This window comes from Dama dama, chromosome 29 (genome assembly GCF_033118175.1).
Source record: "Dama dama isolate Ldn47 chromosome 29, ASM3311817v1, whole genome shotgun sequence".
NCBI lineage: Eukaryota > Metazoa > Chordata > Mammalia > Artiodactyla > Cervidae > Dama > Dama dama.
The window spans coordinates 59055662-59083013 of NC_083709.1; the positions used below are offsets into that span (position 1 = coordinate 59055662).

The 27352-nt window shown below is 40.1% G+C and overlaps 1 protein-coding gene across 9 annotated transcripts in view; it reads left to right on the plus strand.

Moving 5' to 3' along the window:
• PCSK5 (proprotein convertase subtilisin/kexin type 5) overlaps positions 1-27352 on the plus strand; it is a 494109-nt gene that overhangs the window by 38925 nt on the left and 427832 nt on the right. For 8 of the 9 annotated variants that reach the window (XR_009691159.1, XM_061132953.1, XM_061132954.1 and 5 more), the window contains exon 2: positions 4951-5055. Coding sequence is in view for 7 of the 9 variants with exons in the window: in XM_061132953.1 (XP_060988936.1) it covers positions 4951-5055 (105 nt within the window). In the remaining 2 variants the exon portion in view is untranslated. The remainder of the gene's footprint in view (positions 1-4950; positions 5056-27352) is intronic. The other variant, XM_061132956.1, reaches the window with a different exon arrangement.

Sequence of the window (27352 nt, forward strand, 5' to 3'; positions counted from 1 at the left end):
TAGCTCTGTGATTCTCATACTGAAGATTTTGAATCAGATATAGCTTTAGTATCTGTAGCTTTAGCAATATAAGTATTCTGACTTTTATATCATTCATTTAAGAGTCTTTTCCCTCCTGAGAACACACGCTGTGTGGAGCCATGTACCAGGAACTGGGAACAAACAGAGACACCTGTGCCTCATAGGAACTTACAGGCATGCAGGTGGGGACACAGACATTCAAAGAATAATTGCACTCATCCAGGTATGACTAAAGGTGTATAATTTGAGGATTCTGTGAGATGATGTAATAAAGGAGGCTGACCAGGTCTGGGAGTTTGCAGGCTTCCTCCTTGTGGTGAGACCTAAAGGGTAAGGAAGAGAAAGCAAGGGGCTGCTGCCACAGGGGAGTGTGTGTATTGGCACCACATGGTCCAGGAACTGAAGGAAGTGCCCGCAAATGTGACTTGGTGCGAGGCAAGAGGGAGGCAGCACCCGATCCCACAGGCCCTGCAGGTCGAAGGTGGGTCGTGCTCTTTACTCCATGAGTTAGGTAAAGCATGTAGACTGGTTCCTGGTACAGCATAAATGTTGATATGATATTATTATTATTTACTTTAAAAACTGTATTATTAAATAATATTAAATCTTACTATTTATTTTAAGAGCAAAGGTAAGCCACTCAAGGATTTGGAGCATGAGTATGACATATGACAGCCAAATGTACATTTTATACCCAACTCTGGCCACTGTATAGAAAGACTGGAGAGAGGAGGTTGGTGCGAGCAGCTGTGAGAAGCCTAGAAACCAGTGTAGCTATTTAACAGACAGGATATCAGAGCAGACACTGTGGCTCATCCGTAGCCTGGGGCTTGGTTTTGCCTGTAGCCCATGACTTCAGAGGTATATAACTTGGAGGGTCTCTAAGTCACTTGAGATTGCATACGCGTAAAATTACTTTTTCAGAAGTTGTCATCTATCCAATTTGGAATGTTCAGTGGAGCCAACTGCTGAATCCAGTGCCTGGTCTGTTTTGGAAGACATTCACTGTTGACTATTAAACAGCTTGGAGAATTCATCAGGAAGGCCAAGTTTCAGAAAAGGCCCCCGAAGCCACTATAGAATGAGCCCCCACCAGAGCAGCTGCTTCTGCCTCAGTGAGGCAGCTGAGGAGGGAGGAAGCTACCCTGTGAGACCTCTGTAGTTCTTCTCAAATCTCTTTCCAACTGATTGACAAAACAAGATGTGCAAATCAATGCCCAGAAAGCTAGCAACCAGGTACTAAGACCTCTACCACCACCATCATTAAGAAACATAAATGTCTCCAAGAGCATGCCTCACAATGCCATAGTCTGCCTTTTTTGGGTAGAACCTTAATCACATTCAGAGCTCTGGTTGCATAGAATTTAGCTCTGCAGTATAAGAAGACTCACTAGAAGGATGTTGGAATGCATCTTGTGAGCCCATCCATGAGACACACCATGAAACTTAACTAAATTCACCCCGACGTGAGACAGTCAACAAAGATATACATTTTATCACCTCACAATACCAGCTGTGTGCATTTGGACACTAGGGGCGGCGGAGCCTGGTGGGCTGCCGTCTGTGGGGTCGCAGAGTCGGACATGACTGAAGCGACTTAGCAGCAGCAGCAGCAGAGCCTCAACAGCCTCCTTTATCAAATTGAAGATGATGATATTTGTCTTCAAAGGTTCTTGGGGAGATGAAGTTGAATAACATGATATGACTGGCATTCAGTAATTGAAGCATCAGCCAATCAGTGAACACCATTCTGCAGCCTATAGAGCAGTGGTCCCCAGCCTTGATGGCAACAGGGCCTGGTTTTGTGGAAGACAGTTTTTCCATGGACTAGGGGGTGGTGATAGTTTCAGAATGATTCAAGAGCTTTGTATTTACTGTGTACTTTGTTTCTATTATTACATCAGCTCCACCTCAGATCATCAGGCATTAGATCCCAAAGGTTGGGGACCCTGGCTATTGAGGCAATGGAATCCCTTAAAGATGGATATTAAATAAAGATTACTGCTAAAAAGACTTAATGGCCCCAATAGATGTGGCCCTTGTGTCAGTCCAGTGGGATTGGATGAGCACATTTTCCCCTAGAAAAGTAGATGGGATTTGGTTGTGTACTGTTTCAGATATTTGTTTGTGTAAAGTTTAAAAAATAATGCATCCACATAAATAATGGAAAGAAAATCCTTCTCCTTCAGTCAAGTTTCCTTCTTGAAATACCCCATGCTTATAAACACACATGTCCTCTAGATTCTTCCCTTTTCTCCTGAAAAAATTGGGTCATAATATATGCCTCTCTGCACCTATATTTATTTATTTACCCACTACCTTGAAGATCAGTCCGTTTCAGTTCATGTAGAACCAGTCACCCATTGACAGCAACCAGTTCTTTGCCTTCTTTTGCTTTTACAAAATTTGCTCTGCCGAACATCCATTCTTGTTCATAAGTGACTATTATATCTGTAGAATTAATTTTAAAATGTAGAAAGACTAAGTCAGAGGTTAAATGCTGTGTAGAATTTTATTGATGTGACCAAATGACTCTCCAAACACTTGTACTAGGGCTGTACTGATCCTGTGTAAGCTGCGTTTGTGCCTACATCCTTGTCAACAGTGTATCATCAACCCTTTTGATTTTTGCCAGTGAAATAAGGGAGGTGATACCAGAGTAGATCAAGAGGAATCCTGATCAAGAGACAGAGGTGAGGGATTAATTCGAAGATAAGAGGTGAGAGAAGGTAGGATTTAAATATAAATTTAGAAAGGAAACTCATAACTTTCTGCCACTTACCGTATGACAGGTAGTGACCTGACGAGGCAACGTACCTGCTGTTACATTCGATCTTTATAGCCATGTGAACTCATAAACACTGTCATCTCCCATTTCACTCTGATGCCCAATCTCTGTCCACTACACTTCCTGTGTCCTTATTTCACAGTTGAGGAAACTAAGGCCTAAAGAGGTTAAATGATGTATCCCAGATTTCAGCAAAGTTAAGTCAGGATAAGGGTTCCACTTTCCAGCTTCATGTACACTGCATTAGGCCAGGATTCTGGCCTGTACCATTGAAGCTGCAAAGGACCTAGATATATTTTCAGGGTGTATTTATTTCATCCATGGTTTAATAGTTGAGTTTTGAATTCAATCGTTTCCTATAGTAGAAGAAATTCTCTAATAGTTGAGTGGACATGATCTTAAATACACTAATATTTTTCATGTTAGTAATAAATTCTTCCTCAGAGATTCTCTGTTCCTTTTCATAAAAACTACTATATTTACCCAAGGAGCATTCTTGACAGAAGCTCCATGAGATGAAAGCTCTAAGCTTCTTGGGATTTTAAGATTTTCTGATAAAGGATTAAGCAGCCCCTCCTGAATTCTACCCTTAGTCCTTTGGAATTTTAAAATTGGCCTGTAAATCCTTCTTAAAACACCCTTAGAGACTGGGATTGGCACCTGTGCCCTCTTCCTGATTGTTTCCTATTACTTCAGAGTTCAGGATCACTGAGATTAGAATATTTAGCTAGAATTTCCTCATTTCCCACTTGTTTGCAGAGTCCAGGGTCTCTTCTGTGTATCTGGGCAGTTTCCACTTGAATCAGAAGTGGGAGACTGCAGACATTCATATTTAATGAAGATAAGAAGCATTCAATTAAAGCATGAAGTGTCATTGAGGAGATGACTCTTAAATGGCACAGAAATTTGGTTAATCATCCCTATTGGAAGGGTGGGACGATGTTTGAGAACGTGATGAAAAGATGGGAATAAAAATAAACTATCTGAAAAAAGTAAGCTGAGCCAATGACTTCTGTTTTTTTAAATTAAGAAGGCCTAACTTTGGAATTATCCTAATTGGAAAATATCCTGATCATGGTCATTCTTTTATAGTAGAGCAGTGGTGGTCTAGCAGTCAAGAAATGGACCCTTAATATATTTGCCCAAAGCAAGGACAGTATAAGTGTTAAAGAATGGAATCTGAGAGCTGTAGTGATCTTAGACATGAAATAGCCTGAAGTCCAATTTTATAGACAATGAAACTGAGGCATAGTAAATATATGCAGTTTATTCAAGAAGACATTTTTGGTGACTGTAAGTCAAATCTAGAACCAAGCCCTCCTGCATTAGCTCGTTGCATGATTTAATGTACATTGTGATCCATATTTCATAATCTACTGAAAGAATATGATTGTTTGGGATTGTGTTTGGTTTTTTAGAATGTACAGGGATTTATTTTTACAACTATCCTAAACCTAACTGTTTTTAACTAAAGAAAGGGAACTGAGAGGACTAATCTGTTAAAGAAATCGTTAAGATAAAGGCAATTAAGCTATTTTCACACAGGAAGCTTAGCTGATAAGACATGTAATCTTTTGTTTTAGAAATTCTGCTTTTATTTTTGCAACACTTGAATAAGGACTATGTATTTATACTGTCTACTGAAGTCAGGAAACAAACTAGGTAGTGTTTTCTTTGCAAATGATAAACTGCTTAGGACTTGTTTCAAATTAATGATATATGTAATCTAACAAGGTCTTTCATTGTACATTTATCAGAGCAAACAAAATGCAATGTGTTTTTATAACCAGATAGCCATTTGATTTTTTTTTCTTTTCCACATTTGGATATAGATTGACATAGAATTACTTAAAATGCTGCATATAAATTAAACATTAAAAAGGAGATAGGGAGAGCCTAGGCTGCCCCATTATAATCTTTAGTTCTGCAGTCACTGCCTGAAGGACACTCATTTCATATCACATGTCCTTCTTTTGAAAAGTGATCACCAAGGTTCAAGTAACATTTAAGCATGGCCAGCAACTGCATAATTTATGGATTTTTTTTTTTTGGTTTAATGTTCTTATTTTAATGAAAAACCAGGAAAACGAAGATTTTTCATACATTAACTCTCTTTTGTTCCTTCCCTCCTGCCTTTGCAGATTGGGGCCCTGAAGGATTACTACCACTTCTATCACAGCAGGACGATTAAAAGGTCAGTTCTCTCAAGCAGAGGAACCCACAGTTTCATTTCAATGGAACCAAAGGTAAGAAGAACCAGTTGGGTGGGGACCAAGAGATAGATCTTCTGCATTTTTCATTGGTAACCTCACACTAGGAGCTCGTAACTAGCACGAAGGCTTAAATTTCAAGAGCGATCATACTATCCTTTGGTCCAGTATCTTTGTTTCCTTTTCAGACCAAAAATAGGCAATGGTTTGATTTCTTATTGAAATGCCTGTATCATCCTAGTTGTAGAACAGCCCCGGGCTATCAGAAATAGGAGTTGTCATAGAGAAATGAAAAGGGAGTATATGTGAGGGCAGATAAGGATGTAGTCAGAAATAGTGAAGTGTTAAGGAGACCATACCTTCTGCGTATTTGCATACAAATCTGAAGTTCTATCTGAGCTCCATAGGAGGGTCTCTTCCAGAAGCTTCAGGTCACCGTGATCCTTGCAGTTTCAGTTGGCATTAATAGAGCCAGTCCTTTGGGAGCCCAAAGACCAGACCATGGCCTAGACCATGTCTGAGACAGGAGGAATTCTGAGCACAGAATGGGTAGAAGCTGGCTACTTCTCTGGGGGCTCATCAAAGATCTTTCTTACATGTTGTCCTGACCCCAATCCTCTTGGGCTATATAGAAAGCATAATCCTAGGAGAAGCTAGCAGGACATCTCTGTCTATGTCTAGATTCTCCCAGTCCATGTTGGTGGCAGTTCAGCTTAGAAATGAGAGATAGTAAGTGGTAGGGTTGTATTAGGGACAAATAGGCTAGTTAACTGGCAACTAAAGCTCTGGGGATGAGTTAACTGTCTATCCTTATTAAGTTGGAGGAAGGGATTGTCTCTGACAGAGAACCGCTTGGCCTCCCAGATACGGCAAGTAAGGAGGAAGAGAGGACAGGGGTACCAACCTGGTCATCTGTGGGTTCATGTTTGTTATTTACTCATTAGGAAGTGTTGCTTTTTCCTCGTTATGATTAGGGTTTACTGTATGAGCTCATTTTCAAATAAATTGGTCAGCAAGTCCCTACCAGTGAGCATAACAATCTCACCTAGAGATTCCTCAAAAATTATATTCCTTATTAAAGCAACAAGGTCCCTATTTGAATTAATATGCAAATCAGGTTTGCAGTTTGGAGTCCTGCCCTCGGTTATATGCCACAGTTCGCCTTGCTTAATTTTTTTCTGGAATATTATCACACAGTGTTCATGATTGTAAAATTGTATCTTGGTGGTTAGAAAAAACACTTTTGTCATAGGGCCCAATTTTCCATGGGTTAGACGAACATCCCCTGATACTTAATACTCTGGCAGCCTGTGGATTATATAAATATATATATTTCCCCCTCATCTCTATTCAGAATTAAATGTTACTGGAAAAGCAATCTGTTAGGACGTTCTTGAATTAGCAAAGTTTTTGAAGCGGAGTCACGTTTTTCATCTGTTAACTTTTCCAAAGCTTTCTTGAACTTCAGTAATTTAAATGATTTTAATTTCAGACCTCACGCGCATAGTCAATGTGAATTCGAAAATCCGAGTACTAATTGGTTTGGGAGGTTAGAACAGAAGAAAACATAGAGCTGTTTCAATCCTTAATGTTTTCTTGGGGACGCTCAGTCTCCCCTTATCTCAATGTATCAGATTGCGCATGCAGGACCCAGCCAAGAGACCTCGGATGCTGGGACGCATAGTGCTCGGCGTGTTCATCCTTCCCCACCCAGCCCAGAGAAGCAGGGCTGGTTCATGCCAGCCCCAGGGTACATGCTCAGTTCCTCCTCCTGCTCAGCGAAAGGAGTAGCCCAGGGTAGGACTGTACCTTCCTCCTCATTCTGACATGCCTGCCCCTCTTTCCCACCCAGCTGTTTATACAAGAGATGCCACAATTCTACCAACTTTGCAGATGGAGGGCCCCAAATGGACAATTGCCCGCAGTTTTTTTCAGATATTTCTTAAAGTCCGATCATTCCTTCAATTGGCCATTTCTTGAGCCTCTGGGATATGCCAGCCCTGTGTTAGGCTCTGAGGATTTGTGGGTAGGGTGGTCCCCTTAGCGAGCTTGCTGCAGCCTCCCACAGTAGCTTTCAGATGTAGCTTCTTTTAATTACAAGATGTTACAGTGCTTCTCAGTGTCGGGGATGGAGGAGCAAAGGAGATGGGGTCTCCTATATTCTTCCTCCGTCTCAGTTTCCTCCTCAAAAAGCTCAGGCCTGCTTAGGTTAAGTTTCCTTTTTAATTAAAAAAAAAAAAACAAAAAACATTATTACAGAGACGTTGCAAAAGCATTATGAAAAATTCCTATGTTTGCTTTCCAGATTCCCCAAATGTTAACATTTTTTACATTTTATCATGCTTACTTGATCATTTTCTCTCTCTCCTCTCTATACACATGCAGGCACAGGTATATAAGTTTCTTTTTGAAAATTTGGGTGCAAATTGCAGACATAATGCCCCTTTAAATACTTCACTGTGTATTTACTAAAACCAAGGACATTTTTGACACATAACCAGATGTACATCGGGTCATATTTTGGTAAAATCTTGTTATTAACATTGATTCAGTATCACTATCTAGTTTACAGATTTTATTCACATCTTGCCAATTGTCTCTTTTCTGAGCCAGGAGCGCATCAGTTGTCATGTTCCCCAAGCCCCCTCGGTATAAACACTGTCATACTTTCATCTTCTTTTTGTTTTCTTTTTCCTTCCTTTCCCTTCTCTCCCCCTCTCTTTTCTTTCACGATCTAGAACTTTTGCAGAGTACTGACCGATTATTTTGGCGAATCTCTCAAGTTGGGCTTGTCTGATTGTTTGTGATTAGATTCAGGCTTGGCAAGAACCCGAGAAGTGCTGTGTCCTTCCCAGTGTATCAGATCAGGAGGTACATGGCATTGATGGGTTTCATTACCCTTGGTTTTAACTTTGGTCACTTGGTGAAGGTGGTATCTGCCAGTTTTTTTTATTTTAAAAATACAGTTTTCCTCCCATCTAATTAATAACTGTTTTGTGGGGAAAGACTTGGAGACTATGTAAATGTCTATTGGCTGACTATATTTTTTTCACTCCCAGCAGACCTCATGGGGAGTATAACGTGTCAGTGTGACATGGTTTCTAGGCAGATCTCCGTTTCTTTAATCTTGGGTGTGTGTGTGGTAGGTGTTTTGTGTGCCAGAGTTGGAGGCACTTTTATGATTAGTAGATGGACCATGTGAAATGGCTTGGTGGAAAACATTGGTGATGCGTGAAGTTATTTTTGTTCATCATCGTCTCCAGAATAGGAAAACACACATGGGTGAATTGCAAGGAATACATACACTCAACAGTTCCTAGCTTTTACTTGCTGGAGTAAATTGCATGGCTTCTTCTCCCTGCTCTCGTTTTTACTTAGAGGGTTCTAAAGAAGGATATGCAAAAGTAGCAATGTTGTAAGAATAACCCTCCTGGTGCTAAGAAAATGCTGTGGTCAGTTGGGGCACATGAGTGCAGAGAACAAGAATAGACTGGATTCCCATATGTTAACAGTATGTTATGATTAGCTTTCAAATGACAGGGATCCACAGACTTCTAAGATGGCATCGCTATACAATAATAACACAGTTTGGCAAAAAGTGCTGGTACAGTGTTATAGCAGTTGGAAGGGTGAGTCTTAAAATGTTCTTGACTCACCAACTTTTCTCCAAGAGACCTAGGTTAAATTTGAGAAACAGCAGTCTGGAGTTAACATTCCCAGAAGCCTCTCATTAATCTGCTTAGAAATCTTTGCCAGCCCTGTGGCATTTTGGTCAAAGAGGGAGTTACCTACAGGAGCTCTTGGGAATAAAAGTTCTTTACAGCTCTTTAGCTGCCCATGCAGATACAGGCGGGGGCAGAGGAGATACTTTTCTTTCATTCTTCTCCTCCTTCCCCTAACAGAAAGTCAGAATCCTACATTTCCCATTAGAGCAGGCTTTTAAAAACAAAAAATATAAACTGTTACTCAGTGAGCCCCCATGACCTCTCCAAGTATAGTTAATATACAAGCACAACCTCTGCCTTTGCCCATTAGATTTTATCTTGAAGATATTGGCCTTTCAATCTCTTATCTTTTCTAATCCCTTTTCTGTCTTCAAATATAAAGATCAATTTTTATCCAAATCTGCTCATGCAGAAGGTAATACTATCCTAGATTTGGATAAAAATTGATCTTTCCTAAAGTTCATCTTATCCATGGTGTTGCATGGGTGTTGTATGGCTGTGTTTCTCAAATACGGAAAAACTATTAAGATCATTTTATTTACTGTGCAATCACAGGCTCCTTAGAGTAAGACTTCTCTCTTTCTTATTAAGTAGCTGGCATATCTTCCATCATATTCCTATGAGGATCATTTTCAGATCTGTTAAACACACCCAATGACAGAAAGCTGAGTAATGGACAAGGCAAACATTTCTATAATTGAAGAGATTTAACATCTTGAGCTAAAATCCGCTTGCCTGTAACTTCTACCCGTAGGAATTACTTTTACCTTCTAGATTTACACATAACGGCTCTTTATATATTTGGAGCCCCTAGAACTGCAATTGTCCCTCTGTCAGTGTGGCCCAGAATTAAGTTCAAAGCTTTAGCTTATAGAGAAATTGCTCATTTGTTACATTTATACAGAAGCCATTTCCTCTGAAGGGAATTTTAGAGCAGGGCATTCAAACTTTGTATAATGACAGCTAAAGGAGTGTAGGAAAAAGACAAGAAGGGAGAATGAAGTAATTAGAGATAGTTGGCAAGATCAGATGAAATCAAACCTGTGAAGGAAGAAAGGTAAGTTCAAATTCCTGGCTAAAAATCCCCATTGGCACCCATTGTATCCAGGATTTGATTTTCAGATGATAGGAATTTTTCTTTTTGCCTCAAGGGCGATGACCATGTGATGTCCCAGTCATCTCACTACCCTCTTCCCCTTTTAGTGTGTATATGCTTGTTCTCTGGGTCTGTGTCTCTATTTCTGTATTGCAGATAAGATCATCTATACCATTTTTCTAGATTCCACGTATATGCATTAATATACGATATTTGTTTTGCTCTTTCTGACTTATTTCACTCTGTATGACAGTTTCTAGGTCCATCCACATCTTTGCAAATGATCCAATTTTGTTCCTTCTTATGGCTGAGTAATATTCCATTGTGTGTGTGTGTGCATGTATATACACACACACTTGGGATTGATATATATATATGCATGTGTATATATATACACACACACATACATGCTTGGGATTGATATATATGTGTGTGTGTATGTGTATATATACACACTATGGATACCATGTATAAAATAGGTAGCTAATGAGAGCCTACTGTATAGCTCAGGGAGCTGTCCACAGTACTCTCTGGTGACCTCAGTGGGAAGGAAATCCAGAAAAGAGAGGATGTATGTATACATCGCCTTCCCAGGTGGCACTAGTGGTAAAGAACCCACTTGCCAATGCAGGAGACATAAGAGATGCAGGTTTGATCGCTGGATTGGGAAGATCCCCTAGACGAGGGCATGGCAACCCCTTCCAGTATCCTTGCCTGGAGAATCCATGGATAGAGGAGCCTGGTGGTCTACAGTCTATGGGGTTGCAAAGAGTTGGATGCAGCTGAGTGACTTAGCTCTTTTGCACACGTATACATATATAGCTGATGCGCTTTGCTATACAGCAGAAATGAATACATCATTGTAAAGCAATTATGCATGTGTATGTGCTATATTCCAATAAACATGCATTTTAAAAAGGCCATGTGATGGAGTAAACTGAGAGTACAGGAGTACTTTGTTGTACTTAGTGGTCATGTTCCTGAAAAGTTGTATACGTCTATTTATCAGGCAAACCCCATTTCCCATGGATTCATTTTATAATTTCAGAATCAGTTTATCTTCACTGTAGATTGATATATCACTGATCTACGGAGACAACCAGCACACTAGTCTACTCTTTTTATTAACTCTGAAACAAACCATTTATAAGTTGTTTGCACACACCTGATCTGCCCAGGGGACCTTTGAAAGTAAAGAAACCTTATTCAGTTAGAAATAGATGCTCAGGAGTGTCTGCGCTCCATCTTGCCCGATTCCCAGGCGTGAACCGCAGCCTTGCCTCGTCACTGGCAAGATTCCTCATGACCTGGTGCAGCATCCGCGCTCCTTCTACCCTGAGAACAAGTGCTCCCTGTTCCGGCTGCTGCCCCTCTTCCTCTCCCTCACGTGCCCTCATTGCAGTCGGGGCGCCCCTGGACTGTTCTCTCTGGTAGGTTAGTTTTCTGCTCTCTGGTCTTAAATTGATGCTAACTTCATGATTTCACTTCGTTCTGTGAAGTGCAGTCTTATAACAGTGTTCCTGGGCTTGTGCTCAGCGACCGTGTGGGCAGATTCTGGGTATGTTCAGTGGGACGAGAGGGGCAGTCTCCTCTGGGGCAGGAACCTGAGGCTGTGTGTTCTCAGCATGTGTCGTAACCCTGATGACCACACACTTGCCTCACAGGATCTCACCAGTGAATGAAAGTAGTTACCAGATATCTTGAGAATACCTTGTGTTCTTCTGGAAGCAGTGTGGACTTGGGTCTGATGCTAAGCAGAGAGGATGTGGATGTGGTGCTCAACAGGCATGTTGGGGGGCTCTCTTGTTCTGGATGACCTTCTTTAACCACCTTTCACCAGTTATGAAATGTGACTGCTGTAGCAAATTCCTGGCTTCAGCTTTTGATAGCATTTCTGTGCCTTTGCAAACCCCGCTAGACTGTGTAGACTCCTGGGAGAAGCATTTCAGCTGTAAGTTTGCAACCTGTGATGCAAGTATAATGGCAGGATGGCTGGGGAGTGTAGGAGAGACAGAAGGAGTATGTGGGTACAGATGCCACTAAGTCCTCCACCTTCCCTCTTTTCTGTCTTGTTTTCACATCTCCTAGATGTCTGCATGATCAGAAACCAGAGGGTCAGATTGTACACCACTAGGTTCTCTGATGGGAAAGTCTGGGTCATGACCCAAATCCCTTATAGACAGGAGTGAATTCAAAAAGTAGTTTTTTAAGCTATTTTGGAAAAGTTGCCAAATCTTTATTAGAGAGCACTTGGCAGCATATCATTCTGAAAATTATAAACTCACATGCCCGCAGTGGGTTGGAGATAAGAAAAAAGTATGATGGGCCAGATGGAAAGTCACTGAGTGTAGGACAGAGGGGAGATCCCCTGCCACGTGTGTGGGAGTAGCCACTGTCCAGCAGCATGATGTTGGCGACCTGGCCCGGGCTTGCCACTTCAGAACTGGCAAGTCTGGACTTTCACAGGACATTTCTCAATTTGAAATGTTGGCCAATAATTCCAAAGTTTAAACATATGCATGGGGCCAACAAAAATGCATCCGAAGGGCACCCCAGGTTGTGATCCCTGAGATGGACAAGCAGGGAAGGCAGGTGTCAGCACCTTCATAACTTGGCCTCGGTCTGACCCTGACCTGAACACTGGTTTCAGGGTGTCAGTCATGCTCCCCTGGGTGGATCAAGCATGATTTTTCTCTATGTCTTAGCCTCCAAAGCAAAATATCATGATTTTTAAGTATAAATAATAGGCTCAGGGCTCTTGAGTTTTGAGGAAGAGGCTGCTGCAGGTGAGGACACGGTTGTGGTGGTGTGGGGAATGTTCATTCTAGCTCTTCTTATATTTTTGACCAGTTTTCCACTGACAACAGTCTCAACAGGAAATGAAGCCTGGAGGAAACAGGCTAAGTTGAAGAAAAGAACAGGCGACAAATAAAATAATGACCATGTGAAAATAGGAAGAGGAATTAGATAGGACAGGGGTAGGGTCGATTATGGATTTTTGCCACTTCAGTCACTTGAAGGAAAGGTCAGATGTAAAATCTTTATTATTTTCTTAGTTTATGTAATATTTCTAAGGTATCAGCTTCTACAACAGGGGGTGATGAAATGAAAATGAAATGAAAACAGCATTCTGAATTTCTAGATAGGTCTGGTCTTAGTTCAGGTTGCTTAGGACAAGCTATCATAGACTAGGTAGCTTGTAAACAACAGAAATTTATTTCTTCTTGTCCTAGAGGCTGGGAAGTTTAAGGTGATGAACTTGATCAAGTTCAAGATCAAGGTGCTGGCAGATTTCATGTCTGACGAGAGCCCACTTCCTGGTTCATAGACAGTCATCCTCTTACTGTGATATCACCTGGCAGAGGAGGCAAGGGAGCATTCTGGGATCTCTTTTATAACAGCTCTAATCCCATTTATAGGAGCTCCACCCTAATGACCTAATTACCTTCCAAAGGCCAGACCTCTAGATGCCATCACGTTGAGCATTAGGTTTCAACATATGAATTTTGCAGAAACACAAACATTTGGTCTGTAACATGTCTTAAGAAGGGAACTTTAGAGCCACAGATTCTGTTGAACTCTTGGGCAAGTTAGGATATAATAAGTAAGCAGTAAGTGAAAACAGCAAAAAAACAACAAAAGCTAGCAACAACAAAACTCAAAGCTGTTTTATTTGTCTGACTTTGAAGAGAAACATATTGATTTATGTATTTATTTTAATGAATGCGAGAGTAAATAAGACATCCAATTAAAACATCACCATTGAAAAGGCATGATTTGTTAAAAATTGCTTGTGAATTTTGTTTCTGTGCTCAATTCTACCAAATGTCAATCAATTCTTATGACATAAAAAAGAGGCAATATGGCACAGCAGAAAGAACCTTTGGATCCTTATTCTTGCTCTCATCTCTGGGGAGTGAGCACTTAATTTCCTCTGACCATTGATTCTCCCCTCATTTGAAGACTCATCATTGTTCATGCATGTACTCAGGGAAATATTGATGTATAGTACAGTATAATGATTTGTACATATAAGAAAAGATCAAAAGCATAGGTTAAATTCTTATAGTAAAATAGTAAGTTCTCCATTAAAATGGTGTTATAAATCTATACATCCTGGTAAGGAAAAATCTTGAAAATAATATGTAAAGTGAAAAAAAAGAATGGTAAAGGACGGCCTATCCTCTTTATGTTTTATGTTTAAAAACAAAAAGACCTGTGTGTATGTGTGTATAGTTATATGCAACGTAGGTTTGGAACGAAACACAAACACATAAAAATAACTCTTAATAATTACCTTTCCACACTGTATGACTTTTAAAAACTGTTTCTACTGACCCTGTCTCTGTTGATGTCAGCAATGCTCTGATATTTCATATCTGCTGAGTTCATCTCTTTTCTCATCTGCCTGTACCTTTCACTTGACGTGGTGATTGATCTTTTGCTCCTTCTTGAAAAACAACTCTTTCTGTTTCTTGAGATCACATCTCCCAGGTTTTTCCTTGCCTGTCCTGCACCTTCAGGCTTTGTGGATGGTTCTCCACCACCTCACCTATAAATTTTCGAGAGCTCAGGGCTCAGCTCTATGCTAGTGTCCTTGCTTCTGATTTATATCTCCTTCTCTCACCTCCCTGACATCTCCAATTAGATATCTAGTAAGCATCAAAACCATTATATGACATATACAATACTTTTAATTTCCATCCATCACCACGGCACTTTTCCTTTCAAGTAAATGGCACCGTAATTTATCTAGATATCCTAGCCACAAACAGAGCAATCTATTCTTGATTCTCTCCCTTTCCCTTGTTTCCCCTCATGGAACCAGTAAGAGATCCTGCTGGCTCCACCACTAAAATTTATCTTGAAGCTGTGAATCTGTGGGCTTTCCTCTCCTGCACTGCCACCAGCCTGGTTAACCCACCCTTGTCTTTGACTTGGACCACAGCAATTGGTTCCACCTCCACTCTTGTTCTTCTGCAGTCATTCTCCACAAAGAGTAAACTTCTTAAACTGTACAGGGATTGAGTCTTATAAAGACTTTCCATGGACTTTGAGGTAAAATCCTTTTTCTTAATGATCTTTCAGGGCCATCATGATCTGGCCTCTTCTTACCTCCATGAGCTAGACTTTGAAATGCCTCTTCCTTGTTTATCACCTGCAGTCATATTGGCCTCTTTCTATAAACACCAAACTCCTTCCCTTTGGCTGGAATCAATTTCCTTTGGTCTTTGCGTAAAGGTTTCCTCTCACCATTCACATATCAAAGCAAATGTCACATACTTTGAAGGACCTTCAGGAGTCATCCTTGCTAATGTACACCCTTAATCTCATCTGCTCAGCTCCTGTCTAGCTTTACATGTTAATTTCCTCTTTGATACCTATCTGAATTTGAAACTATATTGTTTCTTTATTTGATTATTGTGAGTTTTCCCTTCCAGGATAAGGCTCAGTAAGGGTAGGAGTCCCATCTAATTAACTGTGGTATACCCTTGACCTGGAGTAATATCTGGCACATAAGAATCATCAATAGGAGAATAATGAATGAATAAATGATATTTATAAATTAACTTTTACAGGTAAATAAATGATGGAGGAAATAATAAACGTAGGGGCTGTAACTTTCTCTCAATTTGCTTAGAACTCATCATTTTATGGTGACATACACAGTACTATCTCATTTTTGGGCAGCTAGTTGGAGAGACTGTTTCATAAAATGAAAGAAGTATTGAATAGAGTTGGGATATGTGGATTCTGGTCTTAGCAATTCTCCTAGCTCAACTTGCTATTAGCAGGTCACTCCTCACTGGGCTTATTTCACTTGTAAAATCATGGAGAAGGTGATCTATTTTCTGACTTTCGTTCTGAGCCATTAATTACCATCTTGAATCAATGTCACTTGTGATTTTGCTGTTGGTCCACATTGCCCATCAAATGTTCCCTTTTCATATTCCTTGTTCTAATGTCTTTCCAAACTTCCTCCTTCTCTTTCTCCCAATACTTAGAATATTTCTTAGCACATTCAGCTCTCCCCCTGGGCCCTGTTCTACCCAAAAGAGTGAATTTTGCAATTAGACTTGAGAATAATCTGGTTAGTCTTGAGACAGATACAGACCTTACCTATTCAGCAATGCATATGATAAATGAGGAACAAGTAACATTACTTCTGTGTTTTCACATTACATGTCTCTCACTGGTACAAAAGTATAATAAAAAGAATGGTAGTTATTCTTACTGATGCTCATAAATTCCAAAAGGCAGTTTTGTATAGCAAGACATAGTTAACACAAGGTTTTCTAAGGAATTTAATATTTTATGTGGTTTTTGGAGAGATAATACCTTCTGAACAGACAACCACAAGGGAACACATTTTTAAAAGCTTGCCATGGGAATTAGAAATATATTGGGAGGGTAGTGAGAACGATAGGTAGGAAGTGGAAATAGACGCTGCCAAAAATAAAATCAGATTGAATCAAGGGTGGGCACAATTCATGGAAACTGTTGGTGGAGTGTAGATTCTTCTTTAATCTATTGACAAATCTAAACAAGTGTTTTCAGGTTTGAGTTTTCAAGCTTAGGCAGTGATCCCGCACCCCAGAAATAAAAAGGGCAAAAGGTGAGCAGAGTGAGCAGATGAAGGGCAGGACTATGTCTTAGTGCAAATTTACTTGGCCCCAGCTCAAGGTCAGCCTTTGCTCTAGACAGAATGTTCCAGGAATGTCCCTCAAGATACAGACAAGCTTTGCAGACTTACTCTTTGGACCAGCAGGAAGCCCCTTTTCAGATCCATCTATTCACAGAGAGAATATGAGAAAGATGGAGACTCCATGGAGACTTGGGGGGAAAAATGGGGTCATTTCTCAATACAGGGAAAACTGAATTCTCCCAGAAATGAGATAGCATGCAAGGACTGTCTGGAGTTCAGCCGTTCTTTCATTTACTTTCTCTAGGTATAATTTTGAGAGCTTATCTTGTGCAAAATACTGGGCTAGACACCAGAGCTTTTTCCCTGTGGAGCTTACCCATGGAGCTTACCACCTAGTAAACCTAAAGTCCAGGCCGGAAGTCAGAAAACCCAGTTCTCATCATTAGTTCCTATCCTCAAATACAATTCTGACAACACTGGAAAACAGAGACTTTTGAAAGCATCAATTAATACTTTTTGGGTTTGGGTTTGGGTTTGGGTTTTTCTGGCCACACTATGTGGCATGTCGGGTCCTAGTTCCATGCGAGGTCCTTGTCACCTGACCAGGTCTCAAACCTGTGCCCCCCGACGTTGGAAGCACAATGTCTTCACCACTGGACCACCAGGGAAGTTCCCCTTAATAAAGTTTTAAAAGCTTTTCACAAACACTTTCAAGTTTTTATTTATATTTAGGCTTCCAAATAACAGAATATATTAATACCAGCATGTCCCAAATATTGTATGGGCCATACTTCTATTAAAATGATATGTTTTCACCTGAAATGGAGAGTTAACTGAGTCTTCTCTATTATTATTTTGTGTGTCTGACAATTCTAATTTATAGGGAAATCGTTTTGAGATTACAGTTATGAAAAAGCATACTGATACTGAGACATTAGTACATGTAACTACCGTAAGGCATAGCTAAGGATAAAAATGGATCAAAACCACCTTCTACCATGACCACAGTAAATCAGGAGATTTCCCATGTTTCCTATGTCATGAAGTGTTCATTATCATTATAGAAGAACCTGCTTAGAGTAACCATTATTTATTTACCATATATGTATGTAGATTGATTCCCTAGCTTATAGTAATGCCATTAAAGTTCCCCTGTCCCCACCCATGATAATTGCTTTCTTGTTGTTTGGTAGAAAATCTCTTTCAGCCCCTAGTAAAACATTTTGCAAACTGTTCTTGATTCCAAGAGACAAAACCAATTTTCTCTGTGGCTGAGTTCTATATACCTGACCTGTGTGTGTGTGGGGTCACTCCAGCTAACCTGAAAGCTGCCACAACAAGGGCATTTGAAATGAAAGCATCTATTTATCAGCCTTCTGATCAGCTGTGCAGATTTGTAGATTTTATAGATTTTAAAGCAGTGTCATTGTAACAGTGCCCCTTCACAAGAGAAAGTTCCAACTCCTTAGACATGAGTTCTAACCAGTAGTTATTATTAACTGATAGGAACAGGTTGGAAGTCCAGCCTGGAGCAGAACCTGAGACTGCTAAATTACCCCTGAGAGCGCAAAGGCTCCCGTGTGGCTCTGAAGGAAGATAACGAGATGAATCACTAGTACAGAGAGCTGGACTTTTCCAGTTCCTTGACTCTCCAGCTCCACCTTTGGGGGTCATTGCGGTTATCTCATTGGGAATAAAATTTAGAGTGTTTCTCCCTGTTGCATCAGTTCTAGCATCCTGCATGTGAGTTAATAACAGTGGTAGGGAATTAGGAAGCCATTCTTTAAGAGGCAGTGTGTAAGTAGAGCCCATGTTTAGCCTTGTGTGTCTAATTCAAATTTATAGTTGAGCAAACTGTGAAGTGACAAGCACAGCTCTCTGCATTTGTGGCATAATTTACAAGTTTTGAATCTGATATGTTACATGACTGGGAAAGATAGTCATGGGAAAAATGGTACCTAACAGCTTTTTAAGAGCTAATGGGATAGGTTTTTATTAAACCCTTTAAAATCTTCACTGTGTTATGTATATATTTTAATTATTTATACTTGGTTTTCCCCATTTCATTGTGATTTTCAAACATACAGCAAAATTTAAAAATTTAAAGTGATCACCATTATACTTGCTGTCTAGAGTCCACCGTTAGCATTTACATGCTTTTTTTAATCTCCTATCTATGTACCTATCCATTTTTACTCATCTATTAGTCCATTTAATTTGCATATCTATGCACCTGTCTATGATCATTTATCCATTTATCTGTTTGATTTTTGATGTGTTTAAAAATAAATTGCAAGCATCAGTCCATTCCCTTTCAAGTACTTCAGCATGCATGTTATTAATGTATTTGTTTTCTGGGTTTTTTTTTTTTAATGTAAACTTCATGTACAGTGAAACTCACAAATGTTAAATATATAGTCTTGGAGATCTGATAAATGCATACATATGTGCAGCCTAAAATCCTTTCAGGATATAGATTGTTCCCATCACCCCCCAAGCCTCTTCCCCAGTCACTAGTCTCCCTCCCGAAGAAAGTCAGTTTAATTTTTTCCTACCATAAATTGATTTTTTTTTAATTAAGATCTAATTTACAGAGTAAAATTTGTCCTTTTTAGTGTACAGTTCTGTTAATTTTGATAAATGTAGACAGCTGTGTAACCACCACCACGATATATAGATCAGTCCCATCACCACTGCAAATTCTTCTGCATGGTTTATAGTCATCCGCCTTCCTCCACATCCAGCTTCTGGCAACCACTGATCTGTTTTCCATCCCTATAGTTTTGCCTTTTCTAGAATGTCATATGAATGGATTAAAGTCGTTTGTAGGCTTTTGAATCTGGATTCTTTCACCGAGTGTAATGCACCTTGTAATGCACAAGATTGCGTGTGTGTCAGTGGTCTGTTCCTTTTTATTGCTGAAAGAAATGTCAGTCATGTCCAACTCTTTGGGACCCCATGGACTGTAGCCCACCAGGCTCCTCTGTCCATGTAATTCTCAAGGCAAGAATACTGGAATGTGTTGCCATTTCCTTCCCAAGGGGATAGTCTCGACCCAGGGCTCAAACCCAGGTCTCCTACATTGCAAGCAAATTCTTCACCATCTGAGCCACCAGGGAAGCTCTGTTATTGTTGAGTAGCGTTCTGTCGTGTGGCTAGACCACAGTTTATCCATTCACTGGTTGAAGGACATTTGGATCATATCAGATTTTGGCAAATATGTATGAAGCTGCTATATACCAAGTGTAATAGATTTTTAAGTCTGCTATGAGGTGGATTTGCCCTCCTCAGGTTTTGGTGTTTATTTGTAAACTCCCAGTCATCTATCAGACATGGGACAAATGCATCGTCAGGAGTTGCTAGAAGTGTGAATTATATGATCCGGGAAAAAAATGTTTAGTTATTTCACCCATATGAAATTTGCAGCTTGTAAATCCAAGTTGTCAGTATGTGTTACATGACATTTTTCATTTTGACTTTGGAAGTCTGAAAAAAATATCATTAACTGTTTGAATTTCATAGTTTAAAGTGTCTGTCTTATGGGTGATTTTTTCAGTTGGGTTTGGAGCATTTTTCTCTCCTTGGCAGGACAAATATTTTTATTTTCTAGCCTCATTTCAGAAGCAAGTATGTATAATTGACCCTGATGTGCTGAGTACCAAGGGCAAAGATTTGATGGTAAAGGAGCAAGAAAAGTGAGACTGTGAAGAAAGGGTATGGGAGAGGGGAGGGCTCCATGGAGCAGTAAGAACCACCAATAAATATTTCATTGGGTTGCTATGTGGCAGTGGTTACACCAGGTCAAGTTGCCTAACAGTAAGCCCGCTTGATGCCGGTTTTTAGTGAGCTGAGCGACTGATGAAGGGATAAATTTCACCGTAAGATTGTGCTTTTGTTTTGGTCAGACATCTAGTGCCAAATGTGAGAAGGTGCCAGGTGCCTACTGGGATGAAACCTGCTTGTCTCTTCTTGCTCCTTGCGTTTTCTGTGAAAGCAGAAACAATTCGGTCGTTTTCCTTACACTCGTGTGTGTGTGCATTCATAATAGAGTTGGAAATAGCAAAACAAAGAGCTTGCTTTGTTCATTTGCTCCATGTTCACTAGAAACGTATTAAGCAGCTATCAAATCCCCACACTTTTGAAATTTTAAGTCAGAATAATCAGACCTTAGTAAAAGAAAAAAGATTTCTATGTAGTTTTGTCATTATTGTAAGAATTAAAGTAGAAGCGAAATTAGGCTTATTTGCCTCAGTAAAATCCTGTGGGGATGGTAAGCTTCTCTCTTTTCTCTGAGCTAAGAATCAAGAAGGAAACAGTGATATAGAAAACTTTGGATTTAGCATTGCACCAAAAGGTGCTAAACGGATAAACTTCAAATAGGAATAAAAGGACAGGAGGCCATCTGAATTAATAATTAATAAGATTAATAATTAATATTTGGTAATTGTGTGACTAAACAGTACATGGAAATAGAGAAAACAAAGTGATTTTGAACATACTTGGAATTTTGTTTCTAGAAGCAGGCACGTTCACACCTCCCCCACCCCCGTGTAGTTTGTTCATGATTTCTGAGACTGTCATCAGGGAAGCATTTTTTCTTTATGGGTATATTATCGTTAAGATTAAGTTCATCAGTCACTTTAACACTCAAGGAACATGAAAAATCTGTCTTTGTAGACCTGGATGCAGCTTATGAATTTATAAATGCACAAGTTGGTTAATGATCCTCCCAGGAGGGAGGAGAAACACATCCTTGTCTACCTCCCTCTCCTTGTTCTCCTGCTCAAGAAAGCTGTTGTCGCATCAGGAAGACTCTGTGGTGCTTTATCCTTATTATAACGATAGCTGTGTTACAAAGTTACTGAGTTACAGTGCCATGGCTTCTTTCAAGATCAAATTTATTCATAATTGCAGCTGTTACAATGGCAATTTGTTACACTTAAAATGCTTGGCTCTCCGGAGCATCACTATTAAGGCGAGTGAAGAGGGAGTTTGGCTGCCTGGATCAAGTGGATTTAGACCTGAGGAAAACCAAAGGGAAATAAATACATACATATCCCATGGAAGCCTCCAACCACTCAAGTCAGCCGATAGACAGGAGCGTGGCCTGAAAAACTGTCTTACTCTTTCGCTGTAGGGCTTTCTCAACAGGAGACCAAGTCTGTGCAGCGCTTGCCAGGGAGAAAGGAAAATGATAAAACAGCATGCTAAGACTTTCCTTACTAGTTTGTGACATACAGGTCTCTGTAATGCTGTCTGTTGACATTCTATCAGAACTATGAAACATCTTTCTTTTCTTGATTACACATTTTTCTCAAAAACTGCTTTGGAAATGTTTTCTGATTGACACTAAATATTGACTGCATCCTAATAAAAACTCCATTTGTGTGGCTCACAGTCATTCAAAATAGATACTTTGAAAGAAAAATTAACATTCATCAAGTCCCTACTATATGCTGAATCCCTGTGCTATGAAATTCATGAATGTTGTCATTTAATGTTTTAGACAAACTTTGGAAGAAGGGGCGTTTCTTTCCAGGAGAAAGACTCAGAGAGGTTAGGTGGTTTTGTCCAAGCGTGTGCTGTTTTCACTCCAGCATGCTTACTCCTGCCTTTGACAAAGATAAAAAGCAGGAGGGTAAGAAATAGCAGTTAAGAAAGTTTAACGTTACTTAGGCTGAAAAATCAGCTTCCCTTCTCCCAACTCTTTAAATCCCCTCTCACCAACACTCTAGTTATTTCTAATGATTTAAGTAATTTTAAATAGCTTAAAACACTTATAAACTTCAGTTTTAAATAGTAACTTCCAATTACACTTCCAGTGTAACTTCCAGTTACACTTAACTAAAGTCGGGAAACTACTTTTATGTCTAAAAGTAAGAAAAAAAAATCATCATGATGAATACTGATAGCCTGCTCATTATTGTCAGGCTCTATATTAGTGGCTCTATATTAATATATACTAACTTGGTGCTTTGCAACTTTTTTTTCTTGTCCTCCTCAGGGGTGAAATTCAATTAACCTTATTAATTTGAATTTGAATTAACTTCAATTTTACTATGATGAGAAACATTAAATAAGTTTTTTTTTAAACATTAAATAAGTAAGGAATAAGTTTTTGTCAGGCAGAGTTGAGCTGAGAGCACCACAAACCGTTCTAATGTCTAAGATCTTTTTGCCCTCCAACGATAGCCCTCTTGGTGAGACTATGTATAACTGACTCAAATCATTTGATGCTAATCCTAAGAGTGAGGTCAGCCCTAAGAGTGAAGTCTTGTGATTAGTCTACCCACTTTACAGATGAAAAAACAAAGACCTTGAGAGGTTAAGTAAGTTGTTTAAGTAGCTAAAGTTTCCAGGCTGTACCATCTTAACCGTCTTGTACTGCGTTGCTTCTGACTCTTTAGTCATTCATACCAATGAATGCCTTTCTATAAATACATTTTACAGTGTCTCAAACAGTAATCTTTGTTAGCAATGTGGTTGAGTCTGTCTAAGTCTGTCCTGTTTGTTACCTCCTAGTTAGCATACATTTGAGTTCTGGCCTTGGCATACTTTTTAGGTTTCAGCCTGAGCCATTTACTCTGTCCCCTGTCTCAACACTTGACTCTTTTATCAACTTTAATCCTTTAGATAACCTACTACTGAACTCAGCAAGCAATCCATATATTCCAAAGTGCATGCAGGTCCTCAGTCACTTCCCAGATAATCTCCCATGGCAGCATAAATTCTGAGTGGGCTTTCAACATCTCATCACACTTTTGAAAATCTATTAATATCATTTAAATATTTCTTTGAAATAATTCTAGATTCATGGACAAAACAATGAGTGAGATATACCACCTTCTATGAAACCTAAGAGATTAATAGAAAGATTTGTATGTAACTTAAGGTGCAAACTAGACAAAAATATTGAAATGATAGCTGGAAGGCACTGCTGCCTGAAGATCAATTAGAGACAAAGATAAAATATTTTGGAACTTTGGCAGGATTATAAAACAGATGCACTTTTTCCTTGGTGACTTGTCTCTCACTGAAGTCTTCTCTCTCCCCTATATCTTTACATTTTTTGTTCTCAGCATCCTCAATATTCTCTTCCTCAGCAGTTCTGAGACTGACTCTCAAAGCCTTTTAATTCACAACAAGTTATAAAAGACCAATAATAACTTGAAGTATTATTCCTTCCCAGAGGATTTACAATTTGGCAGAAATTGAAGCTTAGACGTTAAGGGTGACAATTTCAACTCAGGGTGAGGAAATTCACAGGAGGGGGTTTTACTGATGCACTCCTGGAAGCCTCCCCAGACGGCTGTAGACTACAGACTCACCCATAGGCCTGTTTTCCAGGTTCCAAATCAAATTGAGTTTTGGTCTCATGGGATTTCCTATGTATCCACCTTTTCCAAGATGTGAACTCCGTGCTAAGTGAAGCCCACCTTCTCCTGGCTGTTGTGTCTTATTATGAAACCATGCCTTGACTCGGTCCTGAGAGAAGGCTATGGGCCCAGGGATGAGTGAGATGGCCTAGGCTCTTGGCTCCTCCCGGTGGCCGTGTGGGTGGTCTTGCTTGCCTTAGTTTCTCCATCTGTTTTAGTGGAAAGGATCTGAACATTCTAGGAGATCCCAGAATGGAATGTGCTGTGTAAACACAAGGCAATGTTGTTACAATAAATAGCAAATTAGTGACTCTAGCTTAAATTTCCTACACTTGAGGACTTGTGGGTGGACCAAAGAATCAGAAATTGTCACAGGAAAAAAAAAAAAATTCCCTTCTTCCTATTTTCTGACAAAAACAGAATTTGAGGATTTTGGCTACCATCTGTTGAGAGACTCAGTTCTGCCTCTCCCAGTGGAAGGCTGGAATGGGGGCTGCAGTGGAGTCTAGCATTCTCTTAATGAGCTGGCTTGTTGAGATCTGCCTCAAATGTTCTAACCTGTGTCTCTAGCTTTTTGGTTTTCTAATTTTTACAAATCTCAATTTTTTAAAAAAATTTAAAATATCCTGTTGAAATGTGTTGCTATATTAAGATTGACATTTCCTGTTAGGCACAAAGAGATGAGAATGTCTCTCCATTGTGATACTCTAGCTTCCTTATGGAGACACTGGCACATGGCTTGCTGGTGGTTGAATGGCATTCCTGTTTTAGGTGATTCTGTTCTGAGAGATTCTGTTTCCATTTCACATCCCTCCCCCACCCCTCCAAGGATCCATAAGTGGGCAGACAGGTCCTCCCTTCTCACCTGAGATTGATAGTTTAAGAAACAGAGAAAAGGACAGCAACTTTGTGCCCTGAATCCCAGATCTTGGATTTGTCCCATGCAGTGTGCCATCATTTATTGGGGGTAATAATATCTGTGTTGTCTATCTAACTAGTCGTTTTGAAGCCCCAGTGACATATGAAAATGCTTTGTAAACTTGAAAAGATCTGTATTAGTGACACATTGGCGATAGCAAGTGCAAGATCGAAATTGGAAACCTAGCTAACTTTTTATGAGGCCTGGGTGAGAACGGCCCCTGAGTTTATTGGGCCAAGAATAAACTCAGCCTTTGACCCAGTTCAGGCTCAACCATGGTCAGGACGTGACTTTTTGAGCTCCTGTCCCAGCTGGAATAGAGTGGAGTTCAGGAGTAGAGGATGAAGCAAGTTTATTAGGACATTCTACTCTGTGTATGCCACAGCAGTTTGTCCAAACCTGACTGTAAACAGCAGCTGGAAGACATTCTGCTGAGTCCCCATGTGTATCCATGGGTTGTGCAGCTTGAGTTCAGGGAAAAGGCTTGAGCTGTAGAGGCTTTAAAAAAAGCCAAAAATCTGTGTGCAGGAACAAGGCCACTACCTATGTGAGCTTCATGAACTTAAAACACTTTGGGACTCAGTGTATTCTGTGTGGCAGGGTTGTTTTAGAGATTAATTAAGATAATGCACATGGAATTTTCTTTCCATGGAAGACTGATCCCTTGATTTGAAGTCAGAAAAAACATTTCTGTTTTTATTCTTCATTGACAGTGAATATTTGGGTAAGTGATTTTTAGCTCTATGAGCAAAGGTTTCCTTCTCTATGAAATGGAAATTGTGATAAGAACTCATATAAAGGTTACAGAGGTTGATTTATGCAGAAGACATGTTATAAAATTGAAAAGAGTGTATTCATTCATTTATTCATTCAGTCAACACTACCCATCTACTTTGAATTTTTGCCCATAAAGAGCAATCTAGAGGCAGACAGAGAAACTGACCATTACAGCACAATGGAAGTGTGCCCATGATGGAAGTGTGCCCGTGACATGGAGGGAACATTGAGGAAAAAAAAGTGTAATTGTTTGAGGAATCTGGAATATCTTCCCAGAGAAGTGGTGACCCATAAACCAACCTTTATGGAATAGAAGTTGGACTGCAGGCAAGAAAACGGACAGGGCACAAGAGTTTCTAAAGGAAAAGACTGGCGAGGCTTTCTGGCCTGTGACAGGAAAGGATGGTACATTCATAAGCTGGAGCTTAGGGGTGTATGTGGGCCAGGCGGCAGGTAAGATGGGAAGGTACAGAGGAAGAGTCTGATACGGAGGAACCCTAGGAACCAGGTCTTGATGCACTGCCTATATCATACATGCTTGGGCATGTAGATTTCAGCCTACATGTGTTGGAGTGTTATGTCCTATGTGTGAGACTACAAAATACCATGTACTTATTAAAACAGGATGCTGCAGAGCTACCCTGAGCTGCACATGCAGTCTGATACTCCTCATCACCCCTTCCAAGATGAGAGAAGGATTTTCACTAACCCAGTGAGTTTCTTACCTAAGCAGCCCACCACATTCCAGGGTGGCTGGGCTGGGGGCCAACTCTGGGGCTCTGGCAAAAAAGTAGAGATATTTGCCAGGTTAATTCATGGGGTCGCAAAGGGTCGGACACGACTGAGCGACTGAATGGAAGTGAAGCTTAAGAAACCTTCTGAGAGTCAACTCACATTGGTCTCATCTGCAACAATAAACATTCAAGTTGAAAAAAGCATTTACTGGGCACTACTGTGTACATAGCACAACACCGTGCTGGGTGCAAGGGAGAAATAAAGCCAAGTAATGACGGGAGCTGCCGCTCATCAAGCCCTCGGCGTGGCTTTGGCATGGCGGTGTGTGCTGTACTCGGGTTAGCTCCTTTACACACTCCTCTGAGATGGTGTTGTAATCCCTTTCCCTCATAGCTCAGAATGGGCAGTGTTGCATATACACCTAGTCTGTAGAGGAGCTGGGCTCTCAGACTCAGGTGCCCAGGACCAAGAGTCCATGTTCCAGTGCCTGCTTGTGGCACGTGATGGAGACAGGTATATACATGACTAAATGAATGGACGATGGAGACTTGAGAGTAAAGGAAATTGTAGGCAATAATATAGACTAGAATTAGGTTCCTTTTTTCAACTGGGAAATGAAAACAAAATGTTTATTACAGGATATTAAATAAAACATTAAAAAAATCTTTCTTTTGCTTACATTTCTTAAATCACAAGTCAGAAGAATCAATCAGGGCCGATGTCAGATTCTAACAGGCTTATGAATTGAAGGAGAAATGAAAGAATGGGGAGGAATAAGATTAGTTTGAAAGAACCAAAGATAAGGGAAACTCAACAGGCTAGACTTTGAAGGAGTGAGAAGTCTGAGAAAGCTCTGTGGGCAGCTAATCATTGAAAGGAAGTGGGGGTGGGGGAAGCAAAACCATAGAGGGAAACTGTCAGAGAAAAAACTAGTTTTTAATATTCAGGGAAAAGAAGTCACGTGATCATGGGGGAAAAGCATGATTAAGGGGAGAGCGAAAGGATATTTAAAATACTGAAGATTGCAAATTCGATCTTGTTGGTCTAAAGTCAAGTTTA